The sequence below is a fragment of the Bombina bombina genome, chromosome 6 (assembly GCF_027579735.1).
Source record: "Bombina bombina isolate aBomBom1 chromosome 6, aBomBom1.pri, whole genome shotgun sequence".
NCBI lineage: Eukaryota > Metazoa > Chordata > Amphibia > Anura > Bombinatoridae > Bombina > Bombina bombina.
Window position 1 is genome coordinate 387420389 of NC_069504.1, and position 22186 is coordinate 387442574.

The 22186-nt window shown below is 41.7% G+C and overlaps 1 protein-coding gene across 5 annotated transcripts in view; it reads right to left on the reverse strand.

Annotated features, from left to right (window-relative positions):
• The window catches only part of ARHGEF37 (Rho guanine nucleotide exchange factor 37), a 300854-nt gene that overhangs the window by 72011 nt on the left and 206657 nt on the right, over positions 1-22186 (reverse strand). For all 5 annotated transcript variants that reach the window (XM_053717097.1, XM_053717094.1, XM_053717098.1 and 2 more), the window contains one exon: positions 17961-18065. In XM_053717097.1, coding sequence (XP_053573072.1) covers positions 17961-18065 — 105 coding nt within the window. The remainder of the gene's footprint in view (positions 1-17960; positions 18066-22186) is intronic.

The following is a 22186-nucleotide window of genomic DNA, read 5'->3' on the forward strand; positions in this document are numbered from 1 at the left end:
AAATTAGATAATCTTTTCTAAAGGATTATGACTGAAAGCTATGGGGCATATTTATAAAGCTCCGTATGCAGCTTGATGCCCCGTGTTTCTGGCGAACCTGCAGGCTCGCCAGAAACAGCAGTTATGAAGCAGCGGTCACAAAGACCGCTGCTCCATAACTTGTCCGCCTGCTCTGAGCAGGTGGACAGACATCGCCGGAAATCAACCCGATCGAGTACGATTGGGTTGATTGACACCCCCTGCTGGCGGCCGATTGGCCGCGAGTCTGCAGGGGGCGCATTGCACCAGCTTGTGAGCTGCTGGTGCAATGCTGAATACGGGGTCCGTCAGACCTTGATAAATAAGGGCCTCTGTGTTCAATCCCAGCACAGGCCAGTAAGCAAAACAAGAGCAGCATTTGGACTTAGACAAAAATTCTGGGTATTTTCCTGCTTGGGGGTCCTAACACTGCTTTTTAATGCCCGTTGGTATTAAGAGTCAGGCAGGTACAGGTGTACCGCTCACTTTTCCCCCCGCAATTTTAGCATACCGCAAACCCCTTACGTAAATTGCGTATCCTATCTTTTTAATGGGATTTTCCTAACGCCGGTATTATGATCGCTGGAAAAAGTGAGCGGTAGACCCTCTCCTGTCCAGACTCCTAACGCATTTAAAAGTCAGTAGTTAAGAGTTTTAAGGGCTAACGCCGGAACATAAAGCTCTTAACTAAAGTGCTAAAAAGTACACTAACACCCATAAACTACCTATTAACCCCTAAACCGAGCCCCCCCCCCCACATCGCAAACACTATAATAAAATTATTTAACCCCTAATCTGCCGACCGGACATTGTCGCCACTTTAATAAATGTATTAACTCCTAAACCGCCACACTCCCGCCTCGCAAACACTAGTTAAATTTTATTAACCCCTAATCTGCCATCCCTAACATCGCAGACATCTACCTACATTTATTAACCCCTAATCAGCCGCCCCCAACGTCGCTGCTACTATATTAAATGTATTAACTCCTAAATCTAACCCTAACCCTCCCTAACAAATATAATTTAAATAAAACTAAATTAAATTACTACAATTAAATAAATTAATCCTATTTAAAACGAAATACTTAAATATAAAATAAACCATAAGATAGCTACAATATAACTAATAGTTACATTGTAGCCATCTTAGGGTTTATTTTTATTTTACAGGCAACTTTGTATTTATTTTAACTAGGTAGAATAGTTATTAAATATTTTTAACTATTTAATAACTACCTAGCTAAAATAAATACAAAAGTACCTGTAAAATAAACCCTAACCTAAGTTACAATTACACCTAACACTACACTATAATTAAAATAATTACCTAAACTACCTACAATTAAGTTAAACTAAATTACTAAAAAAAACACTAAATTACAGAAAATAAAAAAAGAATTAAATTTTTTTAAAACGAATTACACCTAATCTAAGCCCCCTAATAAAATAAAAAAGCCCCCCAAAATAATAAAATTCCCTACCCTATACTAAATTACAAATAGCCTTTAAAAGGGTCTTTTGCAGGGCATTGCCCCAAAGTAATCAGCTCTTTCACCTGTAAAAAAAAAATACAATACCTCCCAACATTAAAACCCACCACCCACACATCCAACCCTACTCTAAAACCCACCCAATCCCCCCTTAAAAAAAACTAACACTACCCCCTTGAAGATCACCCTACCTTGAGACGTCTTCACCCAGCCGGGTACAAGTGGTCCTCCAGAGGGTCCAAAATCTTCATCCAATCCGGCCAGAAGAGGACCTCCAGACCGGCAGAAGTCTTCATCCAGACGGCATCTTCTATCTTCATCCTTCTGGAGCAGAGCGGGTCCATCATCAAGACATACGACGTGGAGCATCCTCTTCATCCGACGGCAGACGACTGAATGACTGGTCCTTTAAGTGAAATCATCCAAGATGGTGTCCCTTGAATTACGATAGGATTTTTCCTACCTTAATTCCGATTGACTGATAGGATTCTATCAGCCAATCGGAATCTAAGGGACGCCATCTTGGATGACGTCACTTAAAGGACCAGTCATTCAGTCGTCGGCCGTCGGATGAAGAGGATGCTCCACGTTGGATGTCTTGAAGATGGACCCGCTCCAGAAGGATGAAGATAGAAGATGCCGTCTGGATGAAGACTTCTGCCGGTCTGGAGGTCCTCTTCTGGCCGAATAGGATGAAGACTTCGGACCCTCTGGAGGACCACTTGTGCCCGGCTGGGTGAAGACATCTCAAGGTAGGGTGATCTTCAAGGGGGTAGTGTTAGTTTTTTTTAAGGGGGGATTGGGTGGGTTTTAGAGTAGGGTTGGGTGTGTGGGTGGTGGGTTTTAATGTTGGGGGGGTATTGTATTTCTCTTGTAAGGTGTATCAAGTCCACGGATCATCCATTACTTGTGGGATATTCTCATTCCCAACAGGAAGTTGCAAGAGGACACCCACAGCAGAGCTTTTATATAGCTCCTCCCCTAACTGCCATATCCAGTCATTCTCTTGCAACTCTCAACACGCATGGAGGTAGTAAGAGAGAGTGGTGAAATATAGTTAGTTTTTTATCTTCAATCAAAAGTTTGTTATTTTAAATGGTACCGGAGTTGTACTATTTTATCCCAGGCAGTAAATAGAAGAAGAATCTGCCTGAGTTTTCTATGATCTTAGCAGGTTGTAACTAAGATCCATTGCTGTTCTCACATATGTCTGAGGAGAGAGGTAACTTCAGCGGGAGAATGGCGTGCAGGTTACTCTGCTATGTGGTATGTGCAGTTACAATTTTTTCTAGAAATGGAAAATGCTAGAAAATGTTGCTGATACCGGATTAATGTAAGTTAAGCCTGAATACAGTGATTTAATAGCGACTGGTATCATGCTTACTCTCAGGGGTAATACCCTTATAAAATTGCAATATAAAACATTTGCTGGCATGTTTAATCGTTTTTATATATGCTTTGGTGATAAAACTTTATCGGGGCCTAGTTTTTTCCACATGGCTGGCTTAAATTTTGCCTAGAAACAGTTTCCTGAGGCTTTCCACTGTTGTAGTATAAAAGTTACAGTTGTTGCAGTTAAAATTACAAACTGTGACATCCAGCTTCCCTCAGGAGTCCCCTGTATGCTATAAGGGCATCTCTAAAGGGCTCAAAGGCTTTCCAAAGTCGTTTATTGGGGAAGGTAGGGCCACAGCAGGCTGTGGCAGTTTGTTGTGTCTGTTAAAAAACGTCTATATCATTTTTTTTATCCGTTTTTTGAATTAAGGGGTTAATCATCCATTTGCAAGTGGGTGCAATGCTCTGTTAACTTATTACATACACTGTAAAAAGTTCATTTGATTTACTGCCTTTTTTCACTGTTTTTCAAATTTTGACAAAATTTGTTTCTCTTAAAGGCACAGTACCGTTTTTTATATTTGCTTGTTAACTTGATTTAAAGTGTTTTCCAAGCTTGCTAGTCTCATTGCGAGTCTGTACAAACATGTCTGACATAGAGGAAACTCCTTGTTCATTATGTTTATAAGCCATGGTGGAACCCCCTCTTAGAATGTGTACCAAATGTACTGATTTCACTTTAGGCAATAAAGATCATATTCTGTCTTTAAAATTTTTTATCACCAGAGGAATCTGACAAGGGGGAAGTTATGCCGACTAACTCTCCCCACGTGTCAGATCCTTTGACTCCCGCTCAAGGGACTCACGCTCAAATGGCGCCAAGTACATCTAGGGCGCCCATAGCGATTACTTTACAAGACATGGCGGAAGTCATGGATAATACACTGTCAGCGGTATTAGCTAGACTACCTGAATTTAGAGGTAAGCGAGATAGCTCTGGGGTTAGACGAAATGCAGGGCATACTGACGCTTTAAGAACCATGTCTGATACTGCCTCACAATATGCAGAAGCTGAGGAAGGAGAGCTTCAGTCTGTGGGTGATGTTTCTGACTCAGGAAAGATGATGCAACCTGATTCTGATATTTCTACATTTAAATTTAAGCTTGAACACCTCTGCGTGTTTCTCAGGGAGGTTTTAGCTGCTCTGAATGACTGTGATACAATTGCAGTGCCAGAGAAATTGTGTAGACTGGATAAATACTATGCAGTGCCGGTGTGTACTGATGTTTTTCCAATACCTAAAAGGTTTACAGAAATTATTAATAAGGAATGGGATAGACCAGGTGTGACGTTCTCTTCCCCTCCTATTTTTAGAAAAATGTTTCCAATAGACGCCACCACACGGGACTTATGACAGACAGTTCCTAAGGTGGAGGGAGCAGTTTCTACTTTAGCAAAGCGTACTACTATCCCTGTCGAGGACAGTTGTGCTTTTTTAGATCCAATGGATAAAAAATTAGAAGGTTACCTTAAGAAAATGTTTATTCAATAAGGATTTATCCTACAGCCCCTTGCATGCATTGCTCCTGTCACTGCTGCTGCGGCGTTCTGGTTTGAGTCTCTGGAAGAGGCTTTACAGGTAGCGACTCCATTGGATGACATACTTGGCAAGCTTAGAGCACTTAAGCTAGCCAATTCCTTTGTTTTCTGATGCCATTGTTCATTTGACTAAACTAACGGCTAAGAATTCTGGTTTTGCTATACAGGCGCGCAGGGCGCTATGGCTTAAATCATGGTCAGCTGACGTGACTTCAAAATCTAAGCTGCTTAACATTCCCTTCAAGGGGAAGACCCTATTCGGGCCTGGTTTGAAGGAGATTATTGCTGAAATCACTGGAGGAAAAGGTCATGCCCTTCCTCAGGACAGGTCCAAATCAAGGGCCAGTCTAATTTTTGTGCCTTTCGAGACTTCAAGGCAAGTGCGGCATCAACTTCCTCTAATGCAAACAAGAGGGAACTTTTGCTCAGTCCAAGACGGTCTGGAGACCAAACCAGACCTGGGACAAAGGTAAGCAGGCCAAAAAGCCTGCTGCTGCCTCTAAGACAGCATGAAGGAACGGCCCCCTATCCGGTAACGGATCTAGTAGGGGGTAGACTTTCGCTCTTCGCCCAGGCGTGGGCAAGAGATGTCCAGGATCCCTGGGTGTTGGAAATTATATCCCAGGGATATCTTCTGGACTTCAAAGCTTCCCCCCCAAAAGGGAGATTTCACCTTTCACAATTATCTGCAAACCAGATAAAGAGAGAGGCATTCTTACACTGTGTACGAGACCTCCTAGTTATGGGAGTGATCCATCCAGTTTCAAAGGAGGAACAGGGACAGGGTTTTTACTCAAATCTGTTTGTGGTTCCCAAAAAAGAGGGAACCTTCAGACCAATTTTGGATCTAAAGATCTTAAACAAATTCCTCAGAGTTCCATCATTCAAGATGGAAACTATTCGTACCATCCTACCTATGATCCAGGAGGGTCAATATATGACTACAGTGGATTTAAAGGATACTTATCTTCACATTCCGATAACAAAGATCATCATCGGTTTCTCAGGTTTGCCTTTCTAGACAGGCATTACCAGTTTGTAGCTCTTCCCTTTGGATTAGCTACAGCCCCAAGAATCTTTACGAAGGTTCTAGGGTCGCTTCTGGTGGTTCTAAGGCCGCGGGGCATAGCAGTGGCCCCTTATTTAGACGACATCCTGATACAGGCGTCAAACTTCCAAATTGCCAAGTCTCATACGGACGTAGTACTGGCATTTCTGAGATTGCATGGGTGGAAAGTGAACGAGGAAAAGAGTTCTCTATCCCCACTCACAAGAGTTTCCTTCCTAGGGACTCTGATAAGATTCTGTAGAAATGAAAATTTACCTGACGGAGTCCAGGTTATAAAAGCTTCTAAATTCCTGCCGTGTTCTTCATTCCATTCCGCGCCCTTCGGTGGCTCAGTGCATGGAAGTAATCGGCTTAATGGTAGCGGCAATGGACATAGTGCCGTTTGCACGCCTACATCTCAGACCGCTGCAACTATGCATGCTCAGTCAGTGGAACGGGGATTACACAGATTTGTCCCCTCTACTAAATCTGGATCAAGAGACCAGGGATTCTCTTCTCTGGTGGCTATCTCGGGTCCATCTGTCCAAAGGTATGACCTTTCGCAGGCCAGATTGGACAATTGTAAAAACAGATGCCAGCCTTCTAGGTTGGGGTGCAGTCTGGAACTCCCTGAAGGCTCAGGGATCGTGGACTCAGGAGGAGACACTGCTTCCAATAAATATTCTGGAAGAGCGATATTCAATGCTCTTCAGGCTTGGCCTCAGTTAGCAACTCTGAGGTACATCAGATTTCAGTCGGACAACATCACGACTGTGGCTTACATCAACCATCAAGGAGGAACAAGAAGTTCCCTAGCGATGTTAGAAATCTCAAAGATAATTCGCTGGGCAGAGACTCACTCTTGCCACCTATCAGCTATCCATATCCCAGATGTAGAGAACTGGGAGGCGGATTTTTTAAGTCGTCAGACTTTTCATCCGGGAGAGTGGGAACTCCATCCGGAGGTGGTTGCACAATTGATTCATCGTTGGGGCAAACCAGAACTGGATCTCATGGCGACTCGCTAGAACGCCAATCTTCCTTGTTACGGATCCAGGTCCAGGGATCCCAAGGCGACGCTAATAGATGCTCTAGCAGCGCCCTGGTCTTTCAATCTGGCTTATGTGTTTCCACCGTTTCCTCTGCTCCCTCGACTGATTGCCAAGGTCAAGCAGGAGAGAGTATCAGTGATTTTGATAGCGCCTGCGTGGCCACGCAGGACCTGGTATGCAGATCTGGTGGACATGTCATCCTTTCCACCATGGACTCTGCCTCTGAGACAGGACCTTCTACTTTAGGGTCCTTTCAACCATCCAAATCTAATTTCTCTGAGACTGACTGCCTGGAGATTGAACGCTTGATTTTATCAAAGCGTGGCTTCTCCGAGTCAGTCATTGATACCTTAATACAGGCACGAAAGCCTGTCACCCGGAAAATGTACCATAAAATATGGCGTACATATCTTTATTGGTGTGAATCCAAGGGTTAGGATTCCCAGAATATTATCTTTTCTCCAAGATGGTTTGAAAAAGGATTGTCAGCTAGTTCCTTAAAAGGACAGATTTCTGCTCTGTCTATTCTTTTGCACAAGCATCTGGCAGATGTTCCAGACGTTCAGGCATTTTGTCAGGCTTTGGTTAGAATCAAGCCTGTGTTTAAACCTGTTGCTCCCCCATGGAGCTTAAATTTGGTTCTTAAGGTTCTTCAAGGACTTCCGTTTGAACCTTTTCATTCCATAGATATCAAACTTTTATCTTGGAAAGTTCTGTTTTTGGTAGCTATTTCCTCGGCTCGTAGAGTCTCCGAGTTATCTGCTTTACAATTTGATTCTCCTTATCTGATCTTCCATATGGATAAGGTAGTCCTGCGTACCAAACCTGGGTTTTTACCTAAGGTGGTATCTAACAAGAATATCAATCAAGAGATTGTTGTTCCATCCTTGTGTCCTAATCCTTCTTCAAAGAAGGAACGTCTATTACACAATCTGGATGTGGTTCGTGCTTTAAAGTTTTACTTACAAGCTACTAAAGATTTTTGTCAAACATCTGTTTTGTTTGTTGTCTACTCTGGACAGGAGAGGTCAAAAGTCTTCGGCAACCTCTCTTTCTTTTTGGCTAAGAAGCATAATCTGCTTAGCCTATGAGACTGCTGGCCAGCAGCCTCCTGAAAGGATTACAGCTCATTCTACTAGAGCTGTGGCTTCCACTTGGGCCTTTAAAAATGAGGCTTCTGTTGAACAGATTTGCAAGGCGGCGACTTGGTCTTCACTTCATACTTTTTCAAAATTCTACAAATTTGATACTTTTGCTTCTTCGGAGGCTATTTTTGGGAGAAAGGTTTTACAGGCAGTGGTACCTTCCATTTAAGTACCTGCCTTGTCCCTCCCTTCATCCGTGTACTTTAGCTTTGGTATTGGTATCCCACAAGTAATGGATGATCCATGGACTGGATACACCTTACAAAAGAAAACACAATTTATGCTTACCTGACAAATTTATTTATCCAGTCCACGGCCCGCCCTGTCATTTTAAGGCAGGTAATTTTTTCATTTAAACTACAGTCAACACTGCACCCTATGGTTTCTCCTTTCTCTGCTTGTTTTCGTTCGAATGACTGGATATGGCAGGGGAGGAGCTATATAATAGCTCTGCTGTGGGTGTCCTCTTGCAACTTCCTGTTGGGAATGAGAATATCCCACAAGTAATGGATGATCCATGGACTGGATACACCACAAGAGAAATAAATTTATCAGGTAAGCATACATTGTGTTTTTTTTTACAGGTGAAAGAGCTGATTACTTTGGGGCAATGCCCCGCAAAAGGCCCTTTTAAGGGCTATTTGTAATTTAGTATAGGGTAGGGAATTTTATTATTTTGGGGGGCTTTTTTTTTTTTATTAGGGGGATTAGATTAGGAGTAATTAGTTTAAAAAAAATGTAATTCTTTTTTTATTTTCTGTAATTTAGTGTTTGTTTTTTTTAGTAATTTAGTTTATTTAATTTAATTGTAATTAATAGTTTAGGTAATTAGTTTAATTATAGTGTAGTGTTAGGTGTAATTGTAGCTTAGGTTAGGGTTTATTTTACAGGTACTTTTGTATTTTTTTTAGCTAGGTAGTTATTAAATAGTTAATAACCATTTAATAACTATTCTACCTAGTTAAAATAAATACAAAGTTGCCTGTAAAATAAAAATAAACCCTAAGATGGCTACAATGTAATTATTAGTTATATTGTAGCTATCTTATGGTTTATTTTATAGGCAAGAATTTAGTTTTAAATAGGATTAATTTAAATTATATTTAAGTTAGGGGGGGTTAGGGTTAGACTTAGGTTTAGGGGTTAATACATTTATTATAGTGGAGTGACGCTGGTGGCGGCAGATTAGGGGTTAATAAATTTAATATAGTTGCGGCAACATTGGGGGGGGGCAGATTAGGGGTTAATAAATATAATGTAGGTGTCAGTGATGTTGGGGGCAGCAGATTAGGGGTTCATTAGTATAATGTAGGTGGCGGCGGTGTCCGGAGCGGCAGATCAGGGGTTAATAAATATAATGTAGGTGTCGGCGATGTTGGGGGAAGCAGATTAGGGGTTAATAAGTGTAAGATTAGGGGTGTTTAGACTCGGGGTTCATGTTAGGGTGTTAGGTGTAGACATAGATTTATTTTCCCATAGGAAACAATGGGGCTGCGTTAGAAGCTGAACGCTGCTTTTTTGCAGGTGTTAGATTTTTTTTCAGCCAGCTCAGCCCCATTGTTTCCTATGGGAAAATAGTGCACAAGCACGTTCAGCCAGCTTACCGCTGATTTAAGCAATGCTGGTATTGAGGTGAGATGTGGAGCTAAATTTTGCTCAACGCTCACTTTTCTGAGGCTAACGCCGGGTTGCAGAAAACTCGTAATATCAGCGTTGTCTTAAGTGAGCGGTAAGAAAAAAGGCTTGTTAGCACCGCACACCATTACCGACAAAAACTCGTAATCTAGCCAATAGGAAATTGATTTCAATTGTGGACTTGTATCTAGTAGATAACGATTTCTGAACTTCTGCCGCTATTGTCAGTGTGTTTTTCAAGTCATCACAATTATAAAATGCTTCTGCCATTACTGTCCCTCAAGTTTGAAATAGTTATCTCAGAATCAACACAAAATCGTTATCTGAGCTGTTAGTCTCCAAATTTGGGAATCCAAAAACCAAATGTGCACAATTAAAAACAAACAAAATGCAGATTTTGAGGGTTTAATGATTACATAACTGAATAAAGGGCCTATATGTTGACTGATCCTTTTTAATAGTGTGTAGTGATACTAATAGGTGAAATGTGTGCAATTAACCTGCTCCAAAACCATAGAGATATGTGTGTATGTCTTTGTGATTTAAACAGTATAGTGGACATGTAGGGATTGTAGGTCTATCAATCTGTCTAATTGTTATTAGTGTAAAAGTGCTTATTATTTATTTTTTTTACTTGAATTGATTGAGCAAGTAGCATTGATATTGGTATGAAGATTTCAGTTTATTTTGCCCAAGCACAAATCAAATGTTACATCTGAGCATTTTTTTGGACCACTTGATGAAAAAAAGTGTTTCTTTGATGTGAAAACTGGCCCCATAAATATCTTGTTAAGTATTGAGAATTTTGATTGTGAATAGAAAAATAACACTGGCACATATTGAATACAGGGCCATTTTTCACCGAAATGATAATAAAAAAGTGCTGCCAATAAAAAATGAAAATTTACATAAAAAATAGCTCACCTGAAGCCAATGACAATAATTAGCAAATAAAATGTGATTAAAACCTTGATATTTTATCCAAGTACCAGAGGGTTTATTTGCCGTTTGATATTGCTCAAAAAACTAACGCCTAGATTTAGAGTTCTGCGTTAGCCGTCAAAACCAGCGTTAGGGGGTCCTAATGCTGGTTTTGGCCGCCCGCTGGTATTTAGAGTCAGTCAGGAAAGGGTCTAACGCTCACTTTACAGCCGCGACTTTTCCATACCGCAGATCCCCTTACGTCAATTGCGTATCCTATATTTTCAATGGGATCTTTCTAACGCCGGTATTTAGAGTCTTGGCTGAAGTGAGCGTTAGAACTCTAACGACAAGACTCCAGCCGCAGAAAAAAGTCAGGAGTTAAGAGCTTTCTGGGCTAACACCAGTTCATAAAGCTCTTAACTACTGTGCTCTAAAGTACACTAACACCCATAAACTACCTATGTACCCCTAAACCGAGGCCCCCCCACATCGCCGCCACTATAATTAAAAAATTTTAACCCCTAATCTGCCGACCGCACACCGCCGCAACCTACATTATCCCTATGTACCCCTAATCTGCTGCCACTAACATTGCCGACCCCTATATTATATTTATTAACCCCTAATCTGCCCCCCCCAACGTCGCCGCTACCTACCTACAATTATTAACCCCTAATCTGCCGACCGGACCTCAACGCTACTATAATAAATGTATTAACTCCTAATCCGCCTCACTCCCGCCTCAAAAACCCTATAATAAAGAGTATTAACCCCTAATCTGCCCTCCCTAACATCGGCGACACCTAACTTCAAGTATTAACCCATAATCTGCCGACCGGACCTCGCCGCTACTCTAATAAATGTATTAACCCCTAAAACTAAGTCTAACCCTAATACCCCCCTAAGTTAAATATAATTTAAATCTAACGAAATAAAATAAATCTTATTAAATAAATTATTCCTATTTAAATCTAAATACTTACCTGTAAAATAAACCCTAATATAGCTACAATATAAATAATAATTATATTGTAGCTATTTTAGGATTAATATTTATTTTACAGGCATCTTTGTATTTATTTTAACCAGGTACAATAGCTATTAAATAGTTATTAACTATTTAATAGTTACCTAGTTAAAATAATTACAAAATTACCTGTAAAATAAATCCTAACCTAAGTTACAATTAAACCTAACACTACACTATCAATAAATTAATTAAATAAACTATCTACAATTACCTACAATTAAATTAAACTAAATTACAAAAACAAACACTAAATTACAAAAAAAAACAAACACTAAATTACAAAAACAAACAAACACTAAATTACAAAAAATAAAAAAAGATTACAAGAATTTTAAACTAATTACACCTACTCTAAGCCCCCTAAAAAAATAACAAAGCCCCCCAAAATAAAAAAATGCCCTACCCTATTCTAAAATAAAAATTTAACAGCTCTTTTACCTTACCAGCCCTTAAAAGGGCCTTTTGCGGAGCATGCCCCAAAGAAAACAGCTCTTTTGCATTTAAATAAACATACAATAACCCCCCCAACATTACAACCCACCACCCACATACCCCTAATCTAACCCAAAACCCCTTAAAAAACCTAACACTAAGCCCCTGAAGATCTTCCTACCTTGTCTTCACCACGCCGGGTATCACCGATCCGTCCAGAAGAGGGTCCAAAGTCTTCCTCCTATCCGGCAAGAAGAGGTCCAGAAGAGGCTCCGAAGTCTTCATCCTATCCGGCAAGAAGAGGAGATCCGGACCGGCAAACATCTTCATCGAAGCAGCATCTTCTATCTTCTTCCATTCGGCGCGGATCGGGACCATCTTGAAGCAGCCGACGCGGATCCATCCTCTTCTTCCGACGTCCTAAGTCCGAATGAAGGTTCCTTTAAATTACGTCATCCAAGATGGCGTCCCTCGAATTAAGGTAGGAAAAATCTGATTGGATGATTGAATCAGCCAATCAGATTCAAGTTCAATCCGATTGGCTGATCCAATCAGCCAATCAGATTGAGCTTGCATTCTATTGGCTGTTTCGATCAGCCAATAGAATGCAAGCTCAATCTGATTGGCTGATTGGATCAGCCAATCGGATTGAACTTGAATCTGATTGGCTGATTCAATCAGCCAATCAGATTCAGGACGTCGGAAGAAGAGGATGGATCCGCGTCGGCTGCTTCAAGATGGTCCCGCTCCGCGCCGGATGGAAGAAGATACCGCTTCGATGAAGATGTTTACCGGTCCGGATCTCCTCTTCTTGCCGGATAGGAGGAAGACTTTGGACCCTCTTCTGGACAGATCGGTGATACCCGGCGTGGTGAAGACAAGGTAGGAAGATCTTCAGGGGCTTAGTGTTAGGTTTTTTAAGGGGGGTTTGGGTTAGATTAGGGGTATGTGGGTGGTGGGCTGTAATGTTGGGGGGGGGAGTATTGTATGTTTATTAAAATGCAACAGAGCTGTTTTCTTTGGGGCATGCCCCGTAAAAGGCCCTTTTAAGGGCTGGTAAGGTAAAGAGCTGTTAAATTTTTATTTTAGAATAGGGTAGGGCATTTTTTTATTTTGGGGGCTTTGTTATTTTTTTAGGGGGCTTAGAGTAGGTGTAATTAGTTTAAAATTCTTGTAATCTTTTTTTATTTTTTGTAATTTAGTGTTTGTTTTTTTTTGTAATTTAGTGTTTGGTTTTTTTGTAATTTAGTTTAGTTGATTTAATTGTAGGTAATTGTAGATAGTTTATTTAATTAATTTATTGATAGTGTAGTGTTAGGTTTAATTGTAACTTAGGTTAAGATTTATTTTACAGGTAATTTTGTAATTATTTTAACTAGGTAACTATTAAATAGTTAATAACTATTTAATAGCTATTGTACCTGGTTAAAATAAATACAAAGTTGCCTGTAAAATAAATATTAATCCTAAAATAGCTACTAATTATTATTTATATTGTAGCTATATTAAGGTTTATTTTACAGGTAAGTATTTAGATTTAAATAGGAATAATTTATTTAATAAGATTTATTTTATTTTTTTAGATTTAAATTATATTTAATTTAGGGGGGTGTTAGGGTTAGACTTAGCTTTAGGGGTTAATACATTTATTAGAGTAGCAGCGAGGTCCGGTCGGCAGATTAGGGGTTAATACTTGAAGTTAGGTGTCGGCGATGTTAGGAAGGGCAGATTAGGGGTTAATACTATTTATTATAGGGTTTTTGAGGCGGAAGTGAGGCGGATTAGGGGTTAATACATTTATTATAGTAGCAGTGAGGTCCGGTCGGCAGATTAGGGGTTAATAATTGTAGGTAGGTGGCGGTGACGTTGGAGGCAGCAGATTAGGGGTTAATAAATATAATATAGGGGTCGGCGGTGTTAGGGGCAGCAGATTAGGGGTACATAGGGATAACGTAGGTTGCGGCGGTGTACGGAGCGGCAGATTTGGGGTTAAAAAAATATGCAGGGGTCAGCGATAGCGGGGGCAGCAGATTAGGGGTTAATAAGTGTAAGGTTAGGGGTGTTTAGACTCGGGGTTCATGTTAGGGTGTTAGGTGCAGACTTGGGAAGTGTTTCCCCATAGGAAACAATGGGGCTGCGTTAGGAGCTGAACGCTGCTTTTTTGCAGGTGTTAGGTTTTTTTCAGCTCAAACTGCCCCATTGTTTCCTATGGGGGAATCGTGCACAAGCACGTTTTTTAAGCTGGCCGCGTCCGTAAGCACCGCTGGTATTGAGAGTTGCAGTGGCGGTAAATTATGCTCTACGCTCCCTTTTTGGAGCCTAACGCAGCCCTTCTGAGAACTCTCAATACAAGCGTTGTTTAAAAGGTGCGGGGGAAAAAAAGCACGCGTAGCTAACGCACCCCTTTGGCCGCAGAACTCTAAATCTAGGCGTAATATTCTTAATGTTACATGACCTCAAATCTAGATGTATGAATAATATTACATATATCTACTGCATGTACAGTTCTTATTTAAACATAAGTTGCAGTCGGATTTGAATGTTGTTTTAGCTGTTGTCTATTGTTTATAGCAGTGACGTGCAGTAATAGGAGGCAGGGGAGGCAGTGCCTCCCCTGTCCAATGAGGGAAAAAAAAGATTTCAAATAATATTTATATAAAAAAAAAGTGTTTTTTATCTTATTCATTTTTTGGCCACGCCCACCCTAGCCCCAAGGGTATCCCCCCCCATCCCCGATGGTGATCACTGATTACTAGTAGTTACTGTGCGCTGTGCGCTTGCGCTGCAATTTCACCATCCATTGTTGCGCAATTAGGAGGCAGTGAGCCGGTCCGCTGCCCTCCATTAATTGCGCAACATGGATCTAAATAACTGTTGAGTGCTCACTTAGAGCTGCGCCACCCACTGGTGACTCCCCTGGCCCTCATACAAGCTCCATTTGAGGCGGTTCTCAAAACCGCCTCCATGATGAGCTAGATCACTTGAGCCAATCAGCATTCAGCAGCACTGCGGGGAGGCGTGCCTGCTGGGCTGCTGAATCTGATTGACGTCGCGCCCACACATCAGACTGGCGGGAAGACTCAGTAGTGAGTGTGGAGGGAGTTGCTGAGCTGCCTGCAAGAGTCTGCATGCCCGTGCTACCTAGTGCCTACTACACTAGTTGTGGCTGTGTGGAGGAGGTCTGTCCTGCCCTGGAGGAGACTCAAGACTCGGAGCAACACTGTCAGGTAAGGACCAGAGTGACTCTGGACTGAGACCCAGGAGACAGAGACTACCGCTATTGAGGTGAAGATGATGGAGGTGGCACTGACCGTTAGTGGGGCACTAGTCTGGACTGAGACACAGGAGACAGAGACTACCGCTATTGAGGTGAAGAAGATGATGGAGGTGGCACTGACCGTTAATGGGGTACTAGTATGGACTGAGACCCAGGAGACAGAGACTACCGCTATTGAGGTGAAGAAGATGATGGAGGTGGCACTGACCGTTAATGGGGTACTAGTCTGGACTCACTGAGACCCAGGAGACAGAGACTACCGCTATTGAGGTGATGTGATCAGCAGTGGCTCTCAGTCAGACATGACTCGTTGGCCACAAGGTGAGGTCAAGTGAAGTCTGAGTCTGAGAGCCATTGCTAATCATCACATCTATGGCTTGCGGTAGGTGTTTTTTTATAATTTGCTTTTGCTTATTGCTGCTGTAGACGCCGTGCCACCACAGAGGCGGCTATTATAATGGCTAAGCGGCTTCCTCCTCCTGCACTGCTACAGGCCAAGGAAACACTAAGAGTCTTAGAGTCAAATATAATTGATTGCACTGTACGCCGTTGCTATGGGTTTACAAATTACAGTCAGTATGTATTGTAATTTGTAAACCTGTGGTGACGGTGTACGGTAAACTCAATTATATTTGACAGTCAGTCACATGTGACAGTGTGTTGTGTTGCTGATGCATGCTGTAGACTCGTCATCATGATATCCCCGCTGGCCCCTCCCCCCCATGGTTTTGCCACGGCTTCTGATCCTGAGGTGAGAGAGAAGAAGCAGGAGAGTAGACAGTAGTCAGTGGCACTGTGACAGACTGACAGACAGTGCAGCAGTGAGTCTAGTGTGACAGTCAAGGTCCGGACTGGAGGAGCTTTAGTGTTAGGTAAATTACACAGTCAAGCAGCCTAGGTTAACCTTTCTGTGTACAAGAGGGCTGCTCTGTTATTACATCTGTGTCAGAGTAACAAAGCAGCCCCCTCGTACACAGAAAGGTTATTATAAAGGATTCTGCAGAGCTCACAGTTTCAGACAGAACACACAGGCAGGGTGTGGGGCAAAGCTAGCATATTCATTTAATGTGGGACATGTGGGCAAACAGGATAACTGCCTGGGGGCCTGGGCACCACAGGCACATTTGGGGGTGAACTGGGAGAAAACACAGTCACTATTGTATTTATATAAACTGAGTTTTTATGAATCTGCAGTGCACATTTGTGTTCCTGTGTACACATTTCCTTCACTGTCTGCCTGTCTGGTGTTCGGCAGCCTCTCCTCCTCCCTTACACATTCCTCCTCCCCCCCCCTTCTGGTTGTAGACACTGCCCCCTTCTCTCTCAGTCCCGGTTGTGTGTGTAGAAAACAGATGCCGCTTCACAGATCTGAGGTGCGTGTCAGTCAGAGATAGTATAATGCTGAGGCTCCCACACTGCTGTCATAGATTATTTTTAGCTCCTCATTAACTATTTGGTTTGCACAGAACTTGTTTTGGCTTCATAATGCATTAAGTCCCACTATCCACAGCAACCTACTGAAACCCTATTCAAGCTAATAATGTGCCTGGTCCCTTGAAGTTCAAGAGACCAGGCACATTATTATATAATTAGTTTCTTTGTAAATCACTTTCTGAGTTACTTCAATATTTGTAAAAGTTCCATTTAATTTTTTTAGTCCCTAAATCTGTACTTCCTGCCACTCCACAAACATCAAGATTTACTTCCACCTATCCTGGTCAGCCTGTATAAATTATTATAGAGCCTAACTGCTCAGGTCACCTGCCATAAATCAAGGGTAAATCTTTTCTTGCTTCACTGCTTCCCACTAATTTAAAGGGACATGAAACCCATATTTTTTTTTTCTTTCATGAGTTAGAAAGAACATGCAGTTTTAAAAAACTTTCTAATTTACTTCTATTATCTAATTTGCTTCATTCTCGTGATGACCTTTGCTGAAAAGCATATCTAGATAGGTTCAGTAGCTGCTGATTGGTGGCTTCATGTGATTGGCTAACCATGTGCATTGCTATTTTATCAACAAAGGATATCTAGAGAATGAAGCAAATTAGATACTAGAAGTAAATTGGAATATTGTATCTGAATCATGAAAGAAAATTGGGGTTTAGTGTCCCTTTAACTTTTAGTTGCCAGACTGCTTTGCTCATCCTCCAAACTGTTATAAATTATATTGTCACACACAGCCCAACCATTATTTTTTTTAAACACAGCCATTTTTTCAATAATATAAATATATGCATTTTACTATACTATATGGTTTTAGCTGCTGGTATTGGAGCTGTATTTGAGATATATTTATTACTTTACTACATGGTTTTATATGCTGATATTGGGTTATGCACCTGTTTAAACTTTATATAGCAATCCCTTGTCTTTTTTAGCTTCTTACACATAATAGGTAACTAGGAGTGGATTTCTGGCACCTCTTAGTATGGTAAATCATTTTTCTTTTTACAATACAGTGGTGAGTAGAGAATAGCTTGTGTATCATTCTAATTGCTTAGTAACTGGCACTGTGCCACAGAATTGTGTGAGTGTGTATGTGAGCAGAGTGTGTGTGGGTGTCAGTGAGCAGAGTATGTGTGCTTTATTCTCCAGGTAATCAATACATTTGATTTCTTATGAGCTGGTGCTTTAGTGCAGTGTTTCTCAACCACGGTCCTCAAGTACCCCCAATAGGTCAGGTTTTCATTATAGTTGAACCGGTGCATAGGTGAAGTAATCAGCTAATCAGCAACACTGTGGTTAATAACTTGCTCTCACCCATCAGCTGATTATTTCACCTGTGCACTGGTTCAGCTCTAATTAAAACCTGCCCTTTTTCTCCGGCGTATCCTATATAGTGCCTCACCAGTCTTTGACCTCACTGCACGTCACTGGTTTATAGAGTAGCAAAATTACATATTGAATGGAAATAATTTAAAGTGTCAACTTATTATGCCAGTATTTAAGTATTTGCCCAATAACTCACCTCAGTATTCTTCATATAACATAAAATGTTTTCTTTTAGTTCATTAACAATAGAAGTCAGGGCTTGGAAATTCTCTACCAATGTGTCAAACTCCTTGTCTTCTCTCTGGCAAGAAAGAGTTGGGCTGAATGGTGACTGATTTATCAATATTAAAACTATATTCACTATTACAAGTCTTTACATTGTTTGATATTGGCTGTCACAACTTTTAAGTATATTTTTTCACTGTTTGGTTTAAATATATCATGATCAGATTTTTTTCTCAAACAAAAACAAAATAGGAAATATAGAACTGAAGAAGGGTTAATAGACTTTGTTAAAACAAGTAGAAACAAAACATGCATGAAAATAAATGTGCATATCCATAAACAAATATATCAAAAACTTAAATTATGCTTACCAAATAATTTTCTTTTCTTCTGTACGGGGACACAGCTGCATTCCTTAATTTTGGGAAATACAGAATCTGGCCACCAGGAGGAGGCAAAGACACCCTAGCAGAGACTTAAATACCTCCCCCACTTCCCTCATCCCCCAGTCATTCTGCCAAGGGAACAAGGAACAGTAGGAGAAATATCATGGTGAAAAATGTGCCAGAAGAATGAATAAAAAATAATTTAAGGCCACCCATGGAAAAATAACGGGGGGGAGCTGTGGACTCTCCCCGTAAAGAAGAAAAGAAAATGATCAGGTAAGCATAATTTAAGTTTTTCTTCTTAAAACGGGGAGAGTCCACAGCTGCATCCATTACTTTTGGGAAATCAATACCCAAGATTATAGAGGACACTGAATGCAAACGTGCAGGGACCAAAAAAAAAAAAATGTAGCCCACTCTGAGGGCACCACAGCCTGCCAGAACTCAAATTCCCTATAAAAACCTACTTCAACCGAAGCAGAAGGAACAAAAAATTGGAAGAGGACAAGGTAACTGCCCATCAATTAGAACCATAAGATCCCTGTTAGAGACTACTCATAAATCCTGGACTCAACTGAGCACAAAAGTCTCTGAGGAGACAACAGTCCCACTGAACTAGAGGTACACAAAAGTTAAACCCTCTCCATGATCAATGGCAAGAGGAAACAAAAAACAAACTCCCCCATACCACATTCTTCCCAACTAAAAGGAAAGGAAGAATCAGATAAAAAAAGGTCAGCAGAACCTCCACAAACAATCCTCGAAGAGTCAAGGACAGAACAGAAAGATAAGCCCCAAGCATAACTCGAAAAAGAGCTGACTACAAATCTGCAAGAGGATAATGCCCAGCAGAGAATACTCTACAACGAAGGAGAGAAGGAAAAGGAAAAATTCCAGACGGCCTCCTATATGGATCCAAAGAACCAATGTAGAGCCTTAACCAGATCCGAATATCCAGAAGGACGAAAGGTAGAAAATAACTACCCTACCACAGACAGCTATCTAGTATGGATAAATGACTGCCGTGGGTCAGAAACCCCGGGAGCAAACAGGAACAGAATAGTAATATCCGTTCATGCCACAAACGAAAACTGCAGGCTTCCATTCGATAGGAAGGCAGACTAAACATCAAGCCAACCCAGTAGCTAGCAAACGAGCACCAGGACCTTCCTGGAAAGGAACAAGAGAAGAAAACTCCAAAAGCAGAGCGGACCAACTCCCCACTACCAGTAAACAGGGTAAGGTAGGACGACACCCTGACCAATAAAGAGAACCCGATACCCACTGAGGGAAGGTTCCATATCATCCGAACGACTGTAATGCCCCCAAACTAAGGAAGGAGCACTAGGGTTTCATGACACGTGGTCGATGCCCAAACAGAGCAGTCAGAGACTCTGACCCCTATTCCGGTCTAACTAGCCCATCACAGCAGTAACTGGCAAGGTCCAAAAAGACAAGGGGAATAAAAAATACCCAGCATCAACAAGGCCCGGAGAACAGATGACGAACCTTCCTCCATCCTCAGTTCCCTTCAAAAACTCAAAGGGAAGGTACCTTTAGCAAAGAGAGACCCTCGACTCACTGAACTCCAAGAGTAAGATGAGAAAAAAACTACCTCAGGAGGAACCAACTAGATAGGTGAAGTAGACCATATCCTCCCATAATAGAAGGAAATCGAAGAAAAAAACCTAGGAAGACTCCAGAAGAGAAATTACCAGGAAAACTTCTTCATTATCTCCCAAGAGAAAAGAAGAGCCACCCCAGTAGGAACAAGGAAATTTCCACAGGTCTGGGATGCTACTGGATGCCGGACAGATCCAAAGTTTATAGAAAACTGGAAAACAGAGTAACCAAAATGCCAAGTCAAAGACAAGGACAAAAACCGGACCCCCAGAACCAGGAGCTGGATCAAGGTCAAGAAAACTTTCCAGAACAACCACAAAGTTACCCCTTCTGTAAGGAAATTGCACACGAGTTGATGCAATCACTGCCATGCCCCATGGTCTTATCCCAGTGACTGTCCACTCAGCCCCAAAGGGCCTTAAGGATAACACTGCAAAACAGGCGGCAAAACTGCATAACAATCCCCCAAAGAGGGTATTGCAAGAAAAAAACGGTCCCCAAGAACCAGGACTCCTCCACCAGATGACCGGAAGACCTTCCCCAAAAGGCAAGGGGAAGCAAAAAATACAGCAATCCTCAGAAAGGAAGCACTGCCTAAGGAGATAGGAACCAAAATAGGACCATTCAATCCATAATGGAGTATCAATAGAAGGGAAAAATAATCACCCTCTACACCAGGTACTGAAGATCTCCATGAAGTCATCTGATCCCTGAAAAGGCTGTGTGGAGAGTAGAACCTGTGTCTCTGTTGAATATGTGTTGAGCCACAGTTAATTCTCCTCGGAAGGGAGAACCCAGCTCCTGTCCAAAGGACCTCAGGAACTACAAATATACTGCTATAGCAGGATTCGTAATCGCAGCTAATTATGCTAGCTACACAGGGACAAGGAACATAGGAGTGACCAAACATCGGACAAAACAAACTAGGACCAGCCTGACATCAAGGATAGAAGGGCCTCCTATAGCTTGTAGAAAACAAGAAAATAACCTCTAAACAAGATGTAACCAAAACTAGTACCCAAACAGGGTTGCCTGTTGTCTAGGATACAACGTGTCTGAAATAAACCTCAACAGAACAGAGAAAACTAGTACCCAATCAGGACCAGCCTGATGTCCAGGGTACGACAGAACTGTTCAAGGGTTAACTACAAGTTCCAAACCCTAGCAGGGTTAGACTAACAAAACAGACAAATGATAGAAAAAAAAGCTCTGAGGCTTAAACATTGTCTCATAAAAACCTTCTTTTTTTTTTTTTGTATAACTTCCACCAGAAGCAACATCAATCGCGACCATAAAATAATCAGTATCAAATCCCAGAGAAGGAAAAAAAAAAACTTTCCCAAACGAAAAGTCTACAATAGTCTCGAGCTATGAAAATGAAAGAAATAAAACACATTCTAACCGGATCAAAAAGAAAGTAGGCAGCACCCGTAGGTGAACACCAAAAGGAATGGGAACACTAACAGGACCAGCCTGTCAGAGACCGGATTCGCCAAGAGCTCAGAACTGGGATTAGATACACAAACAAGAGATGATTAGGAGTCAGATCCCCATCCCTCCACTCTTCTAGCGCTGTTCGCCATCTGATTCAGAAGACTGAGGATTTGCTGACGAGTCAGAACCTGAATCCTCCAATGCCGCCAACACATGCCTCAGCAGTACACGCAGGCACGCCAGTCTGAATCTAGAGGCAAAACTCACCTCCGATGGGGCATCTGAAGGCCCTGACCCTGAAGGCTGCACCCCTGAAGCCTCAGAGGGAACCGCTTCCCCAGAGGGAAGATCCAAAATAATCAACCCCTCACCTGACGCACCTAGGTTAAGAGGACACGGATGAACTCTTCACTTGCAATCAGGAAGATGTAAGTGCACCAACGCCAAAAATAAGGCCATGCGTAACCGTGCAGTAACCTCTGGTGGAAATAAACCTCCTTCCGGAGAAGGGGTAATAGTATTTGGGAACACTGCCTGTGTAGGAACAGAATATTCTAGGGGACACACCTCACGGGACACAGAATCCTCAGAGGCTGATGGCTCAGCGGTTTCTAACCTCTTCCCATTGGAAAAAGAGAGCACTCTATTATGGCATACGGAACATAATTGATTGGGTTGTAATACCCGGGCCTCTCCGCAATTAATGCAGGTAATAGAATCTGAATCAGAGAAATCCTTCTACGAGAAATCAGAA